Here is a 20833-nt window from a genome sequence, read left to right on the forward strand (position 1 = left end):
CCAGGAGCACGCCTTTCCTAGTATTAGTTCTTTATTTATTCTGATTAAGAAATCTGATCCTTAGACTCCTGTTGATCTTGGGCTTACCTGATTAAACTGATGACTGATCCAATAATGCTTAATCTTAGTGAGAAGTTTTGTAGGAGTTTGTCAGTTTTCCAAGCTCATGGTTCCCATCCATTTTCTGATCTCTCTCTATTTTTTTTTTTACGGAAGGCAGGAGAAAGGAAATTGCAGAGTTTCCTTGAAAGTGTCTGTATTTAAAGCCCCACTTTTGCAATCATGCACATGTGGTTTTATTTTACTCACTAAGGTATTCCCAATGACTTCATGGACCTAAAAGTGGAAACAAGTACACCAAGTGGAAACAAGTACACTGCAAGTACAACCGAGTCATCTTTTCCTACATGAGTATTTTTGTTTGACTGCAGGACTGATTTCATTGCTCACTTGTAAGCCTTTGAATTTCTTGTAAGGACGACTTCTAATGGTGGTTAAATACATTCTGCAAATAGGAATAGCTTTCAGGCTTTCAAGGGATTGTGTGCAGGATTTCATCTGGTCTCAGATGCAGTCTTATTGCCCCAGGATCATCCCTCCAGCCTGTATGGCCCCATGAGGACTTGTACAGCTGGCAAAGGCATGAAGGGCCTTCTGCTGATGAAAACTGCAGGAATGTTATGAAGCAAAACTGTTTTCCCTGAGATGGGATAACATGTCCTCATAGTCAGCTGGGATGTCTCAACCAGAGATTTAAGTGCCAGAGCCCTTTCAGAGATTTAACCTAGTGAGTTCGTTTGCAATATTTTAGATGTTAAGTGGTTTAGGACGTGCTGGCCAGATAAGAGAGGTCCACGCTGTCTGCTGAGCCATGTCCAGGCATTGCCTTGGAGATACTGGTTGACAGAAGCTGAGGCTGTGGCAGGGTGTGTGTTAACAGTTAAGCAGTGATGATGCACGTGTGCTAGCACCTGATCTTTTCCATTTACCAGTACTGACATAGTCTTTGGGGACCTAATCCAGGTCTTTTGGCCCACATGAAATATTATGGCTTCCAATTGCTGCTTAAACATTTCTGTTTGTTGTATGGTAGCTTAATTACTTTGGGCTATCTATGCCTTTGAAAATAAGCAAAGTGAGGTTCTCAAGTCGTTGGGGTGTTTTCACTTTGCAATTTTTACTCTCTCCCCATCTCATTTAAAGTTTCCATAATATGGATTTGAGAACTACAAAAAGAAAGCTCCAGAAAGATGTTTATTTGTGACTAATATTTCTCTTGCAGTACTAGCCTTCACCATGCTTGGACTCTAAGGGATGGGGAAGTATTCAAGTATTTCCTCTGAATACTTATCTCCATGTCCTCATCCTTGGGCTTTTTCTTAGCATGTGAAATATCCCTAGTTATGACTAGCATACAATTTTGTATTAATTTATCCCTTATATTGAATGTCAAGATTCAAAAGACTACTCAAAAGATAATTATCAACACAAATGTTCTTTATACAGATTGTATTTCAGGTACAGCACGGTAAAAGCACAAACCAACAAAATTTACAATCCAGGAGAGTCAGATAAAGGAGATGATTGTTACAGGACTTTTGGCTGATATTTTTTTTTTCCAAGCAGATGTCAGAGTTTTAAGTGGCTCCTTTTTAAAAAAGACGTTTAATGCTGTGGGATTTTTTTTTTCACTATGTGGTGCTTGCACTGGGAAAGTAGTAGTCCAGAAAAGAGGCCAAAAAACTCCTGCCCCACCAAAATGTCTTTTTGCAGTCCTGATATTGCTTATGTTTATGTGTCCAAACCAAGGATGCAAAAAGAGCTCTTGAGAACAACAGTGATATGTGAACTCTGAATAGTATTAATTATTATTTATAAATTATTAATAACAATATAATGAATATTATAAAAATAATTAATAGTATAATTATATAATAATAATAGTAATAATAATTATTATTTATTATTTATTTATCTGATATAAAGAAAAAAAGTTACAGAATAGTTTCAATAATAAGATAAATTAAGTCTGTAAGAAAAGACTGTTAGGAGTGATATTGGGAAAAAAACACAATACACATATTCTGACCAAGTGACATGTGTGGCAAGTTTTCAAATAAATATTATTCTGCATAGGGTTACAGGAAGACTTTGAATTCTCTGGATAGCGTGGAATGAAGAATTAATTCAGACTGAGGTACAATGTCTAAATGAGACATGGCCTTGCTCTTTTGTTGTTTTTCTCTTCTGGATGCATCGTTCCTCTACAGTACTGCTAAAATGGTCCTGTAGCTCAGGAAAAGCAACCTGAAATTGCACCAGTCAAAGAAATTGTGCTGATTTACACTGGTCATAAAGTGTGTACTCTATATGAGAGCACGGATTTTGACATACGAATGAAACTTGGCCTTTGCCTTCACCCTCTTGCATTAGCCTTGGCCCCTCTCTCTGGGGTATGAGTCCCTTACAAAGGAGATTTCAGTTTAGACTCTGAAAGCTCTCCCTTCCCGTGAGAATTTGACAGATATATAAATGTCCTGGCCTGTGGGAATCATCGAAGGAGCAGGGGCTTAAGGTTTAGGACCAGAAGCCTGAAGCCCTTTTATTGAGCATCAGACCAAACTTATATCTTCTCCGAGTATGTGAGCATGCACTGTCCACACGCTGTCCACACGCTCCCTCCCTCTGCCTCCTGCCAATTCCTTGACTCTTGCTATCTGGGTCCAATCCTGCTAACGGACAACAGGTAACCAACCAGAGATTGGTGCGCCCGGCCTGTGTTTTAGGTTTCTCTATCTGCTAATCCAGGGGTCCTCAAACTTTTTAAACAGGGGGCCGGTTCACTGTCCCTCAGACACTGTCGGAGGCCGGACTATAGTTTGGAAAAAAATGAATGAATTCCTATGCACACTGCACATATTTTATTTGTAGTAGTGCACAAAAAAACAGGAAAAAGAGATGCATAGAAATTAATAAGGATGCTTGATTTGAATGCATCTTTCAGCGAGTCACAAGTCTGTAGTTCGGCCAATTCCATTTGGTAAATCGGATCAACAGTTTCAATGTCAACAGAAAATGGGTTCCGGAAAAGCTGTACATCCTGTTCATGGAGATGAAGCTCTTTAAATCTAATTTGAAACTCCTTTTGCAACATTTCTAGTACATCCATACATGTTTTGTTTGGGAATGCAACTGCTGGTTTTTCTGCAGACAGGTTTTGAGTTGTGGGGAGATGGCAGAAGTTCTCCTCCTTTACGTGGTTAATGAGCAGGTCTCATTTGACTTGAAATGCTTTCACATGTGAATACATATCACAGATGAGCTTCCCCTTTCCTTGAAGTTGGACATTGAAACCGTTGAGTAGCTCTGTTACATCTGTCAGAAACGCAAGGTGCCATTTCCATTCTGCATCTTTGAGCTCTGGTACTTCCTTGTTTTTAGAAAGCATAAAAACATAAACCTGTGGAAGTAAGTCATAAAACCGTTTCAAAACTCTCCCTCGACTCAGCCAACGGACTTCTGTGTGGTACAGAATATCTTCATAGGCAACATTTAGCTCAGACAGAAATTCCTGAAACTGTGGTTTAGTGCATGAGCTCTAATGAAGTTAACACAAGAAATTACAATTTTCATGACAGAGTCCAGCTTCAGTGATTTACAACACAGTGCTTGTTGGTGGATGATGCAGTGTATGGCTATAGGATGTGAATGGTTGCATTTGTCCATCTCTTTGTTAATGCGTGCAATCACTCCTTTCATGGACCCCCACCATGCTAGGAGCACCATCAGTTGTCATAGAATCATAGAATGCTTAAAGTTGGAAGGGACCTCTAGAGGTCATCTAGTCCAACCCCCCTGCACACACAGGGACACCTAGAGCACGTGGCACAGGACTGCATCCAAGCGGGATTTGAAGATCTCCAGAGAAGGAGACTCCACAACCTCTCTGGGCAGCCTGTTCCAGCGCTCTGTCACCCTCACTGTTAAAATTTTTTTCCTTAAGTTCCTGTGGAACTTTTGATGCTTCACTTTGTGGCCATTACCTCTAGTTTTGTCGGTGGCCACCAGGGAAAAGAGGCCAGCACCATCCTCCTCACTGCCTCCCTTGAGGTACTTATAGACACTGATCAGATCCCCTCTCAGCCTTCTCTTCTCCAGGCTGAACAGGCCCAGCTCCCTCAGCCTCTCCTCATAGGGCAGATGTTCCAGGCCCCTGATCATCCTTGTGGCCCTGCACTGGACTCTCTCCAGCAGCTCCACATCCCTCTTGTACTGTGGAGCCCAGAACTGGACACAATACTCCAGATGCGGCCTCACCAGGGCTGAGTAGAGGGGAAGGATCACCTCCCTCGACCTGCTGGAGACGCTCGTCTTAACGCACCCAAGGATCCCACTGAATGGTCACACTGAATGGTTTACCCCAGTCCAGCTCCAAATCATTCATAGTTTGGCAAACTTTCTCATAGATATCCTCTCCTGTAGTTGTTCCTTTGATGCTTTTCAGTGCAGCAAGCTCCTCTGTGACTTTGAAAGAATCATTTGCCCCACGAATGAAAATTAGAAGTTGTGCAGAATCACGAACATCATTGCTTTCGTCGAGTGCCAATGAGAAATAGCAAAGTTTTTTTGAGGAGTTTTGCAACTGCAGATTCAAATTTTCCCCCATTTCTTCAATCCTTCGTGTAATTGTAGGTCCTGAAAAACTCACTGTACTAAATAAATCCGCCTTCTCTGGACACATCTCTTTGGCAACAGAAAGAAGGCATTCTTTAACAAACTCTCCCTCTATGAATGTTCTGCAAGTGCGCGCTATGAGCTTGGCAACTTGATAGCTTGCTCGAAGTGATGATATATTGAGCTGCTTTTGCTTCACAGAAGTATTTTGCTGAGTTGTCAATCCATGTTTCAGTCTTAATATTTTATCTTTTCTCACTTGTCCGACCAATGGATCATATTTATCTTTATGTTGAGTTTCGTAGTGTCGACGCAAATTGTATTCCTTGAACACAGACACTGAATTCTGGCATATCGGACAAACAGCTCTTTCTTTGTACTCTGTGGAAAAATAATCAGAAGTCCACTTTTCTTGGAATACCCTGCACTCGGAGTCAATTTGTCTTTTTTTTGACATGATGGTGCGCGCGCTTCCCACTGGTGCTGGCTTGCTTGTCCTGCCTGGGAGCTGGAGGGAGGGAGGGAGAGATGGGGGAGCCGCCCACCTCGCTGATGCCACCACCCCCCTCCTCAGCCCGGCCACGCAGTCCGGAAAGGGTGGCCAGAAGGGACCGAAGGAACTTTGCCGCGCCGGGGCTCTGGCAATTTGCCCGAGTTGGCTGGGCCTCGCAGTCCAGAGGCTGCCGACTGAGCTTGCCCGGCAGAGGAGATGCCCGTGCCTCTCACCTGCCGCGCATCGCAGAGGAGGAGGAGGAGGACGGGGCGCGGTTTGTAGCTGAGAGGCGCCCCCTGGAGGGGGCAGGTTGAGGACGAGGCGCTGGTTTCAGCCCAGTCCCGGCGGGTGCTTGGGGGCTGCGGAGGCCGGCGCACAGATTAAGTGGCAGGAAGTCATCTGCGGCTGTTTGGTTCCCCCCCCAACCCCCGGCGGGGGAGGGGCGGGGGGGGTTCTGTAAATACCGGCAGGCCGGATTGAGGACCCTGGGGGGCTGTATCTGGCCCGTGGGACATAGTTTGAGGACTCCTGTGCTAATCTGTTATTCCTAACTTTCACAGTTTCTCACTCCTAACTTTCACCGTTCCCACAGCTTCCCATAGTTTCTCACAGTTTCTCAGTTTCCCACACTGGCCTAATCCAATCTCGATCTGGGGTCCAGTGACATCCCTAGGAATTGGATCAAGTTCTTATGTCCTGCTCACATTGAGTTTTTGAGCCTTGACTGTACTTCTGTAGGCACAGCGCCATGCCTTCAGCTGCCTCTGCCTCCTGTTACAGAAGCAGACTTCACACATGTATATTTAAGAAGTTATTCATGCAGCCAAATGCCTTAAATATAATGTATAGAAGTTTTCCAAATATCTGGAACATTCTGCTCCCACTGCTGATTTCATAGTTTTATTTTACAATATCCTCTAGACCGTTTGATGTAATTTAAGAGCTACCTTTGTAGCTGTAACTTAAGAGCTGTCTTTTCAAGCTCAGCAATGAAAAATAGAGGAAAACCTACATCAAACTCAATGATCTATGAGTATTTCTTTTTAATTAATGTCATAAAATGTTATGTAGAAATATATCAAGGAAAACATAGCAAATGGTGTATCTTACAAGCCATCTCTGAAGTCTCATTCATAAAGAAATACTGTAATTTGAAAACCTAACACTTCACCAGAAAATATTGCCAGCTGTTCATCTCAAATATTTTTCACTCAGATCTTTTTGGTATTTATAAAAGACATTTTCCTTTCCCAGCCTCATATATCAGCTGCTGTATTCACAATCTACTTTTTATTTACTCTGCCACAAAAGGAACAGATTTTGATCCACTTTCCCACTGGGTACTTCACTGCATGTAGACTAATGCCAAGTGAAGGACCAGGATCTGGGGATGAAGGAAAGTATCTGTGGTGAAGAAGTCGGAATCTAGCTCATATTTTCTCAAGGTTGGTGACTCCTCTGTCTGTTTCTGCTGTGTATCTAGTTTCAGCAACACCTAGGCATTTCACAGAAACCCAGATTAGCTTCTGAGCCCTCGCTGAGAATTATTCCTTGAAGTCCTTTGCATGCTCTATTTTAGTTTATTACCTGGAATGGTCAGCTTCCTTATTGCCGGTCTTAATTTCATTTGGGATTTAGGGAAGGGTGCATGGCGACAAAGCAGGCTCACGGGCTAGGAAGAGCAGGTTTATGGGCTTGACTCATCTTGATGAGTCAAGTAGAAAGGTGGCCAAGATAACACCCATTGAAGTAGTCACCAGAGTCTGTTTGTGAGATGCAAAGACAACTTCCTCCTTTGCTGTCTCCGGACCCTAGGAGTCCATGGAAGGATAGCACATCACTTGTCTGCTCCAGAGCTCACCTACACTAATCTGCTGCCATGATGTTCTCCAGGGCTGGAGTTGGCAAGAGATGCTGGTTATTTATCTTACAATCCACCAGGCCACTGCTAACCCTTTCCGATGCTGGTGCAGAGGGGAAATGGCAGAGCAGTGACTTCAGCAACAGTCTGGGACATGCACATTTCCTGCTTGATAGTTACAGGTTGTGGGGAGAAAGTTTAGGACAGGAGGTCAAGGAGATCATTTCAAAATAATTCTATTTATGGCACAGACCGGAAGGAGACATTTCATTATATAGGGATGAGACAACAATGACTTTGCTGCTGTCCCCTCCTTTTACAACCCATGACCAGATCTGTAAAAAACAACATGAGATTAACAGAAGATCATGTTTTGTTTTGTTCTTCTTCTCTTTTCAAGAAAATATTCTTTCTAAAGACAGATTTACAGACTTTTCTCTGCAGTTGGGTGGGTCTGTTTTTTTTTTTTTTAAGAAATATTAGAGTAGTGCAAGCTAAAACATCCAAAAGCTAAGGCTTTACAAACACCCCAATTATTGTGATTTTTACCATGTCTTGCACACATTAGCAACACTGTCCATAATTAATCCATGTCCATCCTGTGCATAGTGATTATTAATGGACTGCTCTCTGTGCTAGGCCTGAGAGAGCCTCCAGGTAGAATTTTTCATCACCTATTTTCTAGTTAAAAAAAAAAAGCACTCTTTTTTTTCCACTTCTCTGCTACTATGAAACTCTCTAAGACATACCCTATTGCTGTGGTAAACTGGCTTTAACCATAAATTAGGAGTCCCATCAGATGCCAAAATATGTTTGGTGTGACTTGGATTTTCAAGTGTCCTTTTAAGCATATTTGCTCTTAAATCATTGCAAATTGGTCTTGGGAGAGGTTCTTCCAACACCTCACAATTCCGTCTAAACAGGATGGAACAAAGAATTATTGAAGAAAAAGTCTCTTCACCCATAAGGTGATGGTTTTTTTTTTTTTGTCTTTTGACTTTGTAGCACACAAATCACTTTTTTGAGGGGGAATTACCTTCTGCTTTTGCCTTATACCCTGCAAATTGTCTCTCTTCCTGGGCCTTTACACCCTGCAGCAAGACTTCTGATGTTTCTTCACCTTCAGATAATATGCTCAGTTGGCTTCTGGATAGGTGACCTTGGAGAGGGGTAGCTTGTAGATGGCAAAGTTGTTTGTGGTTATTAACAGAAATGTCAGTGCAGACAAACAAAAATGTGGAGGACAGGGACATGGGGGTGTTCTTGACCAGTCCTTGACTGGGCTAAGTTGGCGGGAAATGAGAAAGTTGCTCATTATAAAAGACAACTTTGAGGAAGTACAGCTGTCTTGAGATTTCAGTGTGGCCATTGCGGTTAGGCGCTTGGATACGGCTTAGCAACCTATGATATGTTAGCACGTTAATGCTTGTAACCAATTACTGATGCTCTACCGAGATGTAGCTGTGCGAATTGCTATATATTGTGATACGTAACGCGAAATAAACAAAGTCAGTTCCAGCTTCTATGAAGTTGTTGTCTGGCATTCCTGACCCGCTCCAAGCTGCAACACAAAAAGACCAGGTTCCTGATGGCAACCCAAACTGGAAAAAAAAATAAAGAAAACCCTATGTAATATGGGACTTTCTCCAACTGATCCCTCAGCCCTTGAACAAAGCTTAGAGCTAGGCAGCTTGGAATGAGCTTTCTCAAGGAAGCCTTGAGTTGGTTTTTCATGGAGCATCTTCCCAGGGAGGCAGGATTTCTTAATGAGACCTTGACATTGTGTGTTAACCTAGAGCATCTATAAATCAGCTCTGGTGAGAGGACTGCCTTCTCTTTAAGCATCTTCTGTGATTTTGGATGGAGCTGAAATAGGAGTGGGTACCTGTACTGGATGGGTTTGGGATTCGGCAACAACCACACAAAATGCAATAGCTACGTTGAGCATTTATTCTGGCAAGACACGTAGAAGAAATGAAACATGGGTAACTACTTACAAGGCAGTACCTGCCGGTGGGATACTGAAACTGAACGTCCTCTTGATGGGAACAGATCAGAGAGAGAGAGTTGCTAAGCTGGCTGCCACAGAGACAGCACAGGCCTCAAAGTTAGGAATTTTTCCTCCCCTCCTCCTTCTCTCTGCACTCTCTTGTTATGCCTGGTGCATCCTGGCACTTAGGCTCAGTACAACCCAGGAGGCAGGCCAGGGGGATGACAAACTGCCTTGAGTTGCTTAATCATAGAATCATAGAATCATAGAATCATAGAATGCTTAGGGTTGGAAGGGACCTCTAGAGATCATTTAGTCCAACCCCCCCGCACACGCAGGGACACCTAGAGCACGTGGCACAGGACTGCATCCAAGCGGGTTTTGAAGATCTCCAGAGAAGGAGACTCCACAACCTCTCTGGGCAGCCTGTTCCAGTGCTCTGTCACCCTCACTGTTAAGAATTTTTTCCTTAAGTTCCTATGGAATTTTTGGTGTTTCAGTTTCCGGCCATTTCCTCTAGTCCTATCAGTGGCCACCACTGAAAAGAGACCATCACCGTCCTCTGCACTCCCTCCCTTGAGGTACTTATAGACACTGATTAGATCCCCTCTCAGCCTTCTCTTCTCCAGGCTGAACAGGCCCAGCTCCCTCAGCCTCTCCTCATAGGCAAGATGTTCCAGGCCCCTGATCATCCTTGTGGCCCTGCGCTTGACTCTCTCCAGAAGCTCCACATCCCTCTTGTACTGTGGAGCCCAGAAAGGGACACAATACTCCAGATGTGGCCTCACCAGGGCTGAGTAGAGGGGCAGGATCACTTCCCTCGACCTGCTGGAGATGCTCTTCTTAATGCAGCCCAGGATTCCATTGGCCTTCTTGGCCACGAGGGCACACTGCTGCCTCATGGTCAACTTGTCATCCACCATGACACCCAGGTCTTTCTCCGCAGAGCTGCTCTCCACAAGCTCGGTCCCCAGCCTGTACTGGTGTCTGGGGTTATTCCTCCCCAGGTGCAGGACCTTGCACTTGGCCTTGTTGAAATGCATGAGGTTTTTCACCGCCCAGTTGTCCAGTCTGTCCAGGTCCCTCTGGATGGCAGCACAGCCCTCTGGGGTATCGGCTACTCCTCCCAGTTTGGTATCATCAGCAAACTTGCTGAGGGAGCACTCTGTGCCTTCATCCAGGTCATTGATGAATAAATTGAACAGGACTGGACCAAGGACTGACCCCTGGGGGACCCCGCTAGCTACAGGTCTCCAACTAGACTCTGCACCGCTGATCACCACTCTCTGGGCCCTCTCTCCAGGGTGCGCATGCGCACATACCAATGGCAGGGGAGGGGGCGGGGGGGAGGGGGGAAGGGGTCCCAGCCCTCAATCTGAGGGTCCTGTCTTTCTCATCGTCTTCCTCCTTCCCGGGTGTTTTGCCTCCAAAACTAGTTTAGAAGATGTCTGCAGTTAAGTTGGCTGCAAGCTTGATCAAGCAGCCGGCATCAACTGGTTTTTAGAGGAGGTCAGCTGTGAAACTGGCTGAGCAGCCACCTCCATGCTCCTTATCACTCAGGCCAGGCAAACATCTTCTGTCTCAAGGTCTGTGTTCTGCTTCCCCCAGGAGATTTTTATGACCTTACAGATCATAAAGATATCCATCTCCTATACAGTACCAGAAACATTCAGTTTTACCAAGGTCTGTAGTACTTACTGCTTTTTGGCACTCGGGCAAAGCAATTAGAAACAAACTCAAGGTTTGCTCACACACATGGCAGGTCCCTTTCTCCGTTGCTCCAGGCAAAAAGTATGGCCACGTAACTATTTTGGGGGTGTTAAGGACCGATCTCTGGAAGTTCATGTGAGCTCCAGGCATGAAAAATGGTAAATAATGGTTGCAAGTGACCTGTTTCAGTGGGGACCACAACTCCCTGAGCAGACTGTGTCCCTCTCCTGGGTCTCTTCTGCATTTGGCCGAATTGTTCTCCAAGTCTCCATCTTTTGCCTCACAAGTCAGGAGCACATACAAAGTGTTTAAATTTGTATTTGGAAACAAGACTGTCCTACTGTGTTGTACGAAGCTAATAAACTACTTACCACAGCCAACATATTAGTCAGTGTTGCTCCCATGTAGGCACTAAAGAGTGCTGTAAGAAGAAAGATAATTCCTGGTGAGTTCAGTTGCTCATAGCACTGAGGAGCCAGGAAAGGACAAGCATCTTGAGCAAGCTCTCATGCTGCCTCGGGTAACTCCCTCCTTCTGCCTAACCAGTATTTACAAAACTATCTGGGTAGCCCCCTCATACAACTTGCCTTTGCACAGAGCGTCCCCTTCAACTCGGAGCCTGCGGAAAGGGCAAAACAGGAAAAGAGATGGAGTAATGAAAATTGTGACTGTAGAAACAGGCTTTTGAAATATATACTGGTGTGGAAAGTACGTAGCCTGATGGATGGGGTTAAATAGGGAAATAGCCCTTCCACCCACATTTATCCTGCCTCCAGGGCTAGAAGGTGGGTCAATGAGATACAAAGCTAAATCTTTTTTATATGCACACTAAATGAGCAATAGTTTCAGTCACAGCTCTCCGTGATATTGAAATTTCATATGGAATTGCCTTATAAATAATTCTTCAATCATTCTGTGGTGCCTAACTCATGCCATTTCAATAGAGGTAGGAAATTGTACTGTCTAATTATGGATGCAGGCTGATCTTGAGCTCCGGTTTTCTCAAGGGTTAGATATGCCCTTCTCCAAAGAAGGAATCTGACATATCTTCACTGAGAAAGACCAACATGATGCATCCAGCAACACCTGATGAACACATTCAATACCTCAAAAAGAAACATCTGATTTCAAAGACTTTAGTTAATCAGCATCTATCATTTCTTTTGTTTTGAATGTAATCCTTGGCTGAAGACAATTGCACTGTTTTTGTTTTGTGAGGGTGTGATAAAGCAATAGCTCAACATCCACCTCAATCATTTGTCCATCGCACCTAAGTCCATCTGTCGGTCTAGATGTGACCCATCTGGCTCCAGCCCACCCCTAGTACAAATGCATTTTGTATCTTCAAAAGGAAATACAGCATCAGTGAAAATCCACAGCGTACATACCACAAGCAATTGCCAACAAATGTGTCTGTCAGGTGAATGCATAGAACGTGCCTCCGATTGTGATGCAGGAGAGGGAACTGTTGTAATTCCACAAGCCAGAGTAGATTTTGCTAAAAGATGTTGCTAAGCTCAGGGCTGTAAAATAAGTCAAAAATTCCATGGTCAAATCAATAAAAGCAGCTTAGAAATGGAGTTGTTCCAAGTTTTCCACGGCTCAAGCGTGCCTGTGTAGGCCAAGTTCCTATTTGTAGACAAGTTGTTACAATCTAAGACTAAAGCCATGTTAATCTAATGCAATCAGTATGGACTTTACCTGGTGTGGCTGAGCTGAATTTGGCCCTGTGATTTCAATGGAAGATATATGGGTGAACAAGGATACATTTGAACTGTAAATGCATCCCTGAGGCCTGCACATTCAGACTCATGGTCATGTTTTTTTTATTAAACTGCTCCTAAAAGCATCAGGATGTCCCCAGAAATGGAATATTTCATGATAAAAAATCATTTCAAAGAAAAATACATTTCTTTCTTCCCAACATTTCCACTGCTGTAAAATGAGTTAAGAAAATGGGGAAGTCAATCAAAAGAATTTTTAAGACATAAGTCTATATCCTTTTTCAAGCTGTCATTTTCCAATGGAAAAAACATTTGTAACTGTAAAAGTTACAGTCACTCAAGTTCTTATATTTGCTGTGCTTCTGTATAAATCTGTGACAGAAATCAAATCTTTACCTGCCAGCATCCCCACTGCTGATCCAATTGCTGCGTGCAGACAAATGAGCGGAGAAGAGAGAAATAGAGCAACAAGGAAAATCCCCCCAGTCCAGGGGTTATCACAGCCATATACCTGACTAACTCCGACCGGAATGGATTGGAGCAACTGCAAGAATGAAAGAAAGGACAATTTGTTATCTGTTTTGTTGATTCATTTTTTTGAAAAACCTAGTTTTCTTGGCCACTTTCAGTCTAATTTGACTGAATGATAGAAGTTCTGTTAAGTTCTGGAGGTTTTGTAAAAATTAGCTGTCAGGATAGAAGAAAAGACAAACTTTTAGTGCCCATAGCAGCAGCCTGTGCTACCAGGCATCAAAAAACCCAGCTCAGTACATCAGCCTTGAAACCAAGGGAATCTGGCTTCAAATGTGTTCTTGAGGAGACTTCTTGTTAAAATAATTCATGGCCTAGAGACCCTGATAGAAGAATGGATTTGCCCCCAATTCGGACAGATGAGGAGGGAAATTACTAAGTGCTCAAATTTTTATCTGATGTCCTGACAAATTCACTGGTGAATCTCCTTTCACTCAGCAACTGGGCGGTTGTTCTGGGAAGTTGACTCAGGGTGTGATGGAGCTGGTAGTTATTGCGACTCTCTCTAAACGTATTCATGCATTTCTCAACCCACATTGCTACTGCTATGTTTTTCCTCTGTAAACCTAGAACTAGGATGTTTTAATCAGTAACCCCAAAGCAAGCTAGGTAATGGGGATCATGGTGTGTTGTCAATCACAAGAACTTAGAGCATCCACTTTCTGCCTCAGTATAGAAATTCACTCTATTTATCAAGCGTTTCACACTACATTGCATCTCTCTAATTTGGTAGATCTAATTATTTTATCTCTAAGATACTGAGAAAAGAATCAACTGGGGCAGAATGTGTCATTTTCTAGAATACAGGCTTGGCCTGTATTCAGCATTTGCTGGATGTGGTCTTGCTTTCCAGATTGTAGGTAGGAAGAGTGTACAGTTCTAGGGAGAAAGCATGGCATTTCTACAGAGCTTTAATGAAAATAATTAATGCCTTGTTCTTTCAGCTGGTATTGGTAGCTCCTGGGCCAAATTTTTGGTCTCAAAGGTAAATATCTTCCATTAAAGGACTCAGAAGGGTTTATTTATTGACTTTAGATGTGCTATTGACTTTGTCTTGGCCATTTCTACAAATGATTACGGATCATGACAATGAACACAGAAGATGGAAGTGCTTGTGTAGATAATGTCTTCAGAAAGGTGTTCACCTCTGGGTGGGCAGATCAGAGAACAAGAACACCAGTATGACTATGTCTGTTTGTATATCTCAGACACCCTTGGGATTTACTAGGAATATGAATGCTTGAGAATTGCAGAGTTGGTGGGACGGAGTCCTACTTGGTTACAGCATAGAGGTGATTCTGAGACAATCTTCCTCAAAATGTTCTGTCCCACCCATGTCTGTTTATGGTCCCCATAAAATTATCTATCATAGATAAAGATCCCTTTAGAAATGTCACCTATGTGGATTGCTGTTTAGCATCAATTAATTTCCTTTTCTTAATAACTCCCTGGGAACTGCTTAAAATAGTCTGCTGAGCCTTAAGGGAAAACTGTTACTCTAGTATCCCTGTTGTTTACTGTGCTATGCAGGAGAATTAAATATCACTTTGGATAGGTCCCACTTGAATATTAGCTAAAAATGTATGTATATGTTTCACCCAAGTTTGTCATAGTAATATCTGCATACTCATTTTTTAACCAAAGGATTGCATTTTTATGCAGATATTTTAGAAAACAACACTTTCTATGTAGAATCTATGAGTTAACTGGAGTATCAGCATAATCTGAGCTATGGAGCCACAACCAGTATACCCATCGTAATGCATAATTAGATTTCAGAGGCCCTTTGAAGATTATAATTAATACATTTAGGTCCAATTGTAAAAAAAAGATACCAAATACCAAAAATATTTTCATTTTGAAGCTATCAAAGATGTCAGTTCCTAGAGTCAACCTTTCTGAATTGGTAATGGCTGTTTCATAAATGCAATCTGTTATTGCCAGGACCTGTCGCAGTAATGTAAATGGCAATATGGCTCTATAGTGGGTTTCTTTGTAAATGGAGAAGGCTATATTTTTAGGGAATCCTACCATTGACACTTCAGCATCAGTCCAGGTGATGTTGGGTGTTGTTGTTGCAGGCTGAATGAGAGTTGTAGGGAAGAAGAGGTTATGGGGTCCTGAGGCAGCCAGAGAGAGTCAAGGTCAAGTTGAAAGGCAGGGTGAAAACTGGCAGATCCCACTTACTGAAGACTGAGCCTAAAGCACTGGTGAAAATGGGGCCGAAAGAAGAACATAATGATCTCACTGGGAGCTTGTGATCACAAATGACTCAGTAACTCTGCTAGGCAAAAAAAAATATTTGGACTACTGCAGGAAATTCATTTTGTCCATTTTTTTTTCTTAGAAGCTGATTGTTTTTGTCAGTCTTTCTGACAGTGGGAGATGTGTTGGTATCACTCTGCAAATTTCATGCCCTTCCAAAGGGCATTTCAGTTAGCAGTGTGTGAATTCCTGTCATGTTTTGCAGCATGATATGGTGTTTAATTTGGTGACCATGAAGGGGCCAAGATCATGCTGGTGTCAACTGGTGAAGCTCCGGTGATTCAGAGGAGTTATTCCCCAACTCGGTTTCAGTGATTTTTTTTTTTTTTTTTTTTTTTTAGCATACTTGAAGTGGATTGAATTTATGACACCAGGGCCAGGACTGAGTGAACTGCAATGAAGTGTCCTAGCTTAGGCTTGTGGTTCAGCATCATCAGAAGCAAACATTGGTATCGCAAGTATGCTTATTAAAGTGAGTATAAAACTACATGAACTTCAGTCAGACTGATGATCTGCATGGAGATTTAGTAATATCCAGCCAGACATTCAGGACTCAAAGACCAATTTTCAATTTTTTTGGCTGTCCAACTACCTGACAGAGTATGGTGTCACATATGTGAGTAAAGTATTGTTTGTTTTTGTGAGCATCAAACATTGTCTTAGAACTACTGAGCAGCTTTTCTAACTCTATACCCAGAGTGGCAAATTTTCATGACTTTTTATATGGTGGCTTAAACAGATGAAACACTTGTGGTTGATGGTGGCAGGGAATGGTGAAAATAATGTTTCTCTTGAGACAAGAATGAATTGATGCATTGCAGCAATATGGCTAACATTTAAGGCATTGAACTAACTCTGGTTAACCATCAATTTTCCATATGGCCTCTGGATTCATTTGTGATTATGTGTGTATTTATTTCATTTGGTTTGGGCTTACATTCAGGTTTAAAAGTGCAGATAATAATACAGCTTTAGAAGCACAAGCATACCAGTTGTATTTCTTTTTCATTTGGATCCTGTAAAGCACATAAAAACATGATGGCTCGGACTCAGTGCAGAGACACATGGGCTGGATTGAGAAGCCAGAGATGTGTGACTTACCATGTCATAGACACCAGTGCTACTGGAAGTAGAAGCCACCAGTGGTGGTCTCCCTTAGCAGAGAAGACAGCCATGAGCAATCCCACCAAGACCCCATTGTAGCCATGCAGGCCTGCTGCTATGGCCGATCTGTGTGGAACAAAACCCAACCATCTTGAACTCTTTTCTCCTGCAATTGCACTAGTCTTCAACACAGTTGTACAGTTATGAATCTGTGTGGTGATGATGACCTGCCACATCTCACACACTGACCTGCAATCTCTCACACTTGAGTTTCATGTCTTCTCCACCTCAACTACTCCTTAAACATCTCTGCAGCCTAGCATATCACTGCAGCTGTGTGCCCCATGTCCCTCCCTGCCAGATGGAGCTGGTTGGAAGATCTATCTGTTCCTAGCAGTTTTAGTTGAGGCTAAACTTGTGCTTTTCACCCGTGTCGCTTGTTCATCACCTATGTCAGCTTTGAAGTGTCAGTTTGGTTTTCAAGGAGCAAAGGATGAACTTACCTGTCCTGGACCAGCATAAGTGCTGTCAAAGTTGAGACTGTTCCCAAACAGCCTGTGAGTGTCCACCAAGGATTCTGTACCAGGAAACCAGCCACTATGATAAGCCCACTGAGGGGGTTATTGACAAACATCACCTGGGATATCCCTTGCAGCACCCAGTCAATGAACTGGATCGTAAGAGGTTTATCTGAAGGAGAACAAATTAAATAACAATAATAATTAAAAAAAGCACAGATGAGACTGATTTGGGATGGTTCTTTTTGAAACTCAGGAATTGTTTTGGCAGTGGAACTTGGCAGCACGACTGAAGCAATGAATCAACAAGACTGTAAAAGCTGACTAAGATTTATTATGGGCTGTATTAAGTCTTGCAGCGGGAAAGCTGAGATGAACAGTGTGTTTGCCAGAGTCCCCTGTTATAAAGTACACTGAACCAGTCTCATATAAACTGGCTAATTTATGACGTCTGTGACAGATGGCAAATTGAGCGAGTATCCCATTGCTGATTTATGATGGGGACCAAACACACCTACCTATGTGTAATTTAACTTCACAGTGGCATTAGGCTTGACAGAAAGTACTCAGCTGATAGAAGGGGGAATGTTATAAGGAATGACAGAACACAGAATAAACATCCTGGGCTACGTTCCCTCAGATAAAATTCACATTACACATAGTATGTTGGGAGGTAAATGTCATCTCAGTCATCCTCAAGGTTTAAGCAGTGTGTGGCTCTCTCTACAAAACTGAGTTTCTCCTACAAAAATGAAATCAATCAAGGCAGTCCTTTCTGTTCCACTCTGAGTCCCACGGTTGAGAAGTTATTTTTCTTTTTATATATTTCTTTGGAACTTCATAATTAGTTACAATGAAGTAGGTTTACCTTTTAGCCAGCCTCCAAATTCCTTCATGTCCCCAGTGATGTAGCCAACAGCTTTGCAGACTCTTTTTCCACCTTTGCTCAATGGATTCTGCTTCCTCTGCTTTCTCTCCCCCTTGGTGTCTATCTTAACATCAGTGCCGTTTTCCATGGTGATGTTTTGAGCCTTCGGTAGAATTCATGGGGGAAAAAAAAAAGACATTATTTTACAATACCTCTGTTTATTCTCCCCAGCACTCATTATTGCTGCATACTGGAAACTGGGGCCACCTGGTGAAAAGGTGTTTTCAAGAAGGGCAGTATTTCATTAAGAGACACTGGCTCGCTGGACACTGGTGGGATCTCAAGACAAGATCTCAAGATCCACCACATCTAGGAAATTGTTTCAGTGATTAAGCTTCCCCTGCTGCTTAAGCCTTATTTCCACTCTGAATTTGTGTAGGTGCTTCTTGCAGCAATCAATAATGGATACTTAAAGTTGGGTTCATAGGTCTCTATGTGGTCGCCTTCTGAGGTCAGTTCAACTTTTCCCATGAGCATGGGCTTAGTGTGAAGCTTTTTTGCAGTGTCTCACTCCATTACTTACATTTTTTGTTCCCTTTAATTATATTTTAGCTGCCTTATCTTCAGAAGTGCCAAACACTGATTTAAGAGATTATAGGCCATATTTAGACTGCTTATTTTCCATTCTATTTTAATCATGATGCCTTCTCTCTGTCAGTTCTCCAGTAGGCCTGCACAATAGGCGGCCTGTGCTGGTTGTTTTTCTTCAGCATAGGACAAGATAGGTGACCACATATAGGCACCTGTAACGAGTAACCCTCATGGACTAATGAAAAGATTTACCAAGTTTAGCAGGCACTATATCTTAATTACTAGCACTTAAATAAGGCAGGGGAACATTTCAGGCTGAGCAGAGGTGTTTAGTGTTAATTTAGGTGCTTGAGGGTATATGAGGTATCCACACAAGACTGGCAGATATATTGTCCCTTTAGGGGACCCGAGCCTTGCGGCTGGAATACCCTTGGGTATTTCATTCAGTTCTAGACAACTACATTCAGATTTCTGGATGAGACCCTTACATGTTTTTTTTTTTTTTTTTTTAATGTCTTGTAGCCAATTCCTCATTTACTTAAACCAAATTCTCAGTATTGAGCCAGCAAATTAAAAATGGCCAACCCTTCCCCTGGAGTACATTCAGTTTCCTGAAGAATGAGACTGAATTTTGGTAGATGGCGGGGAAAGAGGCAAAGTAAGTAAGTGCATTGTTGAATGAATACAAACCTAGAGCTGCATCAGTTTTGACTGGCAAATAACAGCTTATGTGAGAAATAAAGAATTTAGATTGTGAATTGATAGTCTAAATCAGATGATATGAGCACCTAACTATTGGAATTAGATTTTGATTCTCTTACATCTTCAGTATAAGTCTTCTTGGCAACTGGGAAGAGAATTCATACTTCAAAAATATAGGGACTGATTACTTTTAAGCTAAAGCAACCTCACCCCTGGGTGTTACTCATGCAGATCAAAGACATGGTTAAGAGGTTTTGAGTCTGCTTGAGGGAATGGCTGGTTAACGTATGTCCTGGCCAATTTCTTATTATATAGTATTGGAGGGCTGATAGTGACAGTTCATGAAATAGCAAAGATTTGCACAGATAATAATAAATAAAGATTTTATTGTTTCTGGAAGAACCCAGTTACTGCAAGCAAGGTTCTACAAGAACATATCTGAAGACAGCGCTACTAGGTGGAAGGATGGATTTTACTGGGGATGGAAACAACAGATATGGAGCTTAAATAGAGAAGGAAGAAAAGAAAAGATGAGAGTGTTGCTAGGAATAGTTTCTCAGTGCTGGAAGGATTTTTCCTGGCTCAGTTATAATTCATTACCTTGATTCATTAACCTTTGCTTTTCTCATATTTTATTCTGAAATAATGTAATAAGTGAATTGGATGCACTTTCAGTTAAATCAAGTAGCAAAAATTTTCAGCCAAGATAAATGCTGTTCATTGGTGAAAATTCATTTACATTTTCAATTTAAAGAATCTCTCTCTTTACCTAACTTATGCCTTCTGTGTTGCTAATTCATAAACTCAAGGGATGCTGCTTTTACATTTGCAATTGCAAGGAAATGTTGTGTGTCCAGTGCTAGCATCCCTCCGTGCTTCACTGCATGCTGGGTGGGAGCTGTTTGCACTGCAGGAATTGGGAGATGCTCTGCAGCTTGGAACATAGTGTGTTCACAAAGAGATGTCAGAGCTGTTGTCTGGTCAGTTTGCACAGCGGAGAAGAGAATGGGTCACGTTAGACCATCTAATTCATCAAAACACATACTTGTTGCTTTGCCACGGGAAGCACTTAGGTGCATGCTTAAATTCCCAGTAAAGCAATGCAAGTTCATGACTTTACTAAATCAGAGCCAGAATGAACTGGAAAGGACTTCTCTTGTGGTGAACATCTGAGTGGAAATTCTTTTATTTCTTGTTCATGCATTTTTTTTCCCCCTGAGATAATAGTCATTGCACATAAACCCTTCTGAGATGTGAAGCCTTTCGTCTGCTACTGAAATGCTCTTTGGCAGTGTCTGGGGCTGTGCTGCTGAGATGAAGCTGCGCAGGGCCGGGATCAGTACCACACAGTGCCAGTCTGGGCCTGGAGAACTCCTTTGCTCTGGATTTACATGGGCATCAACTCAACACACTTGGCACAGCAGGAAGACCAGGTGACCAAGTGACTCACTGCTACGGTCTCAGCCTGAACTTCACTCCCCATGATGGCTGTGTCAGAGCTCTGCGCACCTGTTCTTCCAGAGTGCTCAAGAGTGGAGTGCGTGGTGGGAGACCATGGCCACGTTTGGGCCAGCAGTGCAGCTTAAACTCACATGCATTTTTGTCTCCGTCCATCAAGTGATGTGTCTTTCAAGAGTGGGCTGTTGGAGGGATCGCATATATTTCTCAGAGAGCTTTGGGTTGCCATTCCTATTAGTTTATATGTGCTAAAGGGGAAGGAAATGGGTGTGAACACATCATCTGCAGAGCAGCCTGGTATGTAACAGGCTAAGAGTGTGCTTGGTTTCAGGGAGGGTCTTCAT

The 20833-nt window shown here is 42.6% G+C and overlaps 1 protein-coding gene across 1 annotated transcript; it reads right to left on the reverse strand.

Annotated features, from left to right (window-relative positions):
• Positions 1-8012: 8012 nt before the first annotated feature.
• LOC104569433 (urea transporter 2) lies at positions 8013-17995 on the reverse strand. The gene is given in 10 exon segments (XM_088537291.1): positions 8013-8263; positions 8604-8629; positions 11100-11149; positions 12117-12251; positions 12849-12996; positions 15015-15117; positions 15119-15206; positions 16351-16478; positions 16856-17042; positions 17739-17995. Coding segments are annotated over 10 exon segments (1113 nt in total). The 5' UTR covers positions 17887-17995; the 3' UTR covers positions 8013-8163.
• Positions 17996-20833: the final 2838 nt, after the last annotated feature.

This window comes from Tinamus guttatus, unplaced genomic scaffold (genome assembly GCF_059628265.1).
Source record: "Tinamus guttatus ecotype Peru unplaced genomic scaffold, ASM5962826v1 Tinamus_guttatus_pri_ptg000742l, whole genome shotgun sequence".
Taxonomy (NCBI): Eukaryota; Metazoa; Chordata; class Aves; order Tinamiformes; family Tinamidae; genus Tinamus; species Tinamus guttatus.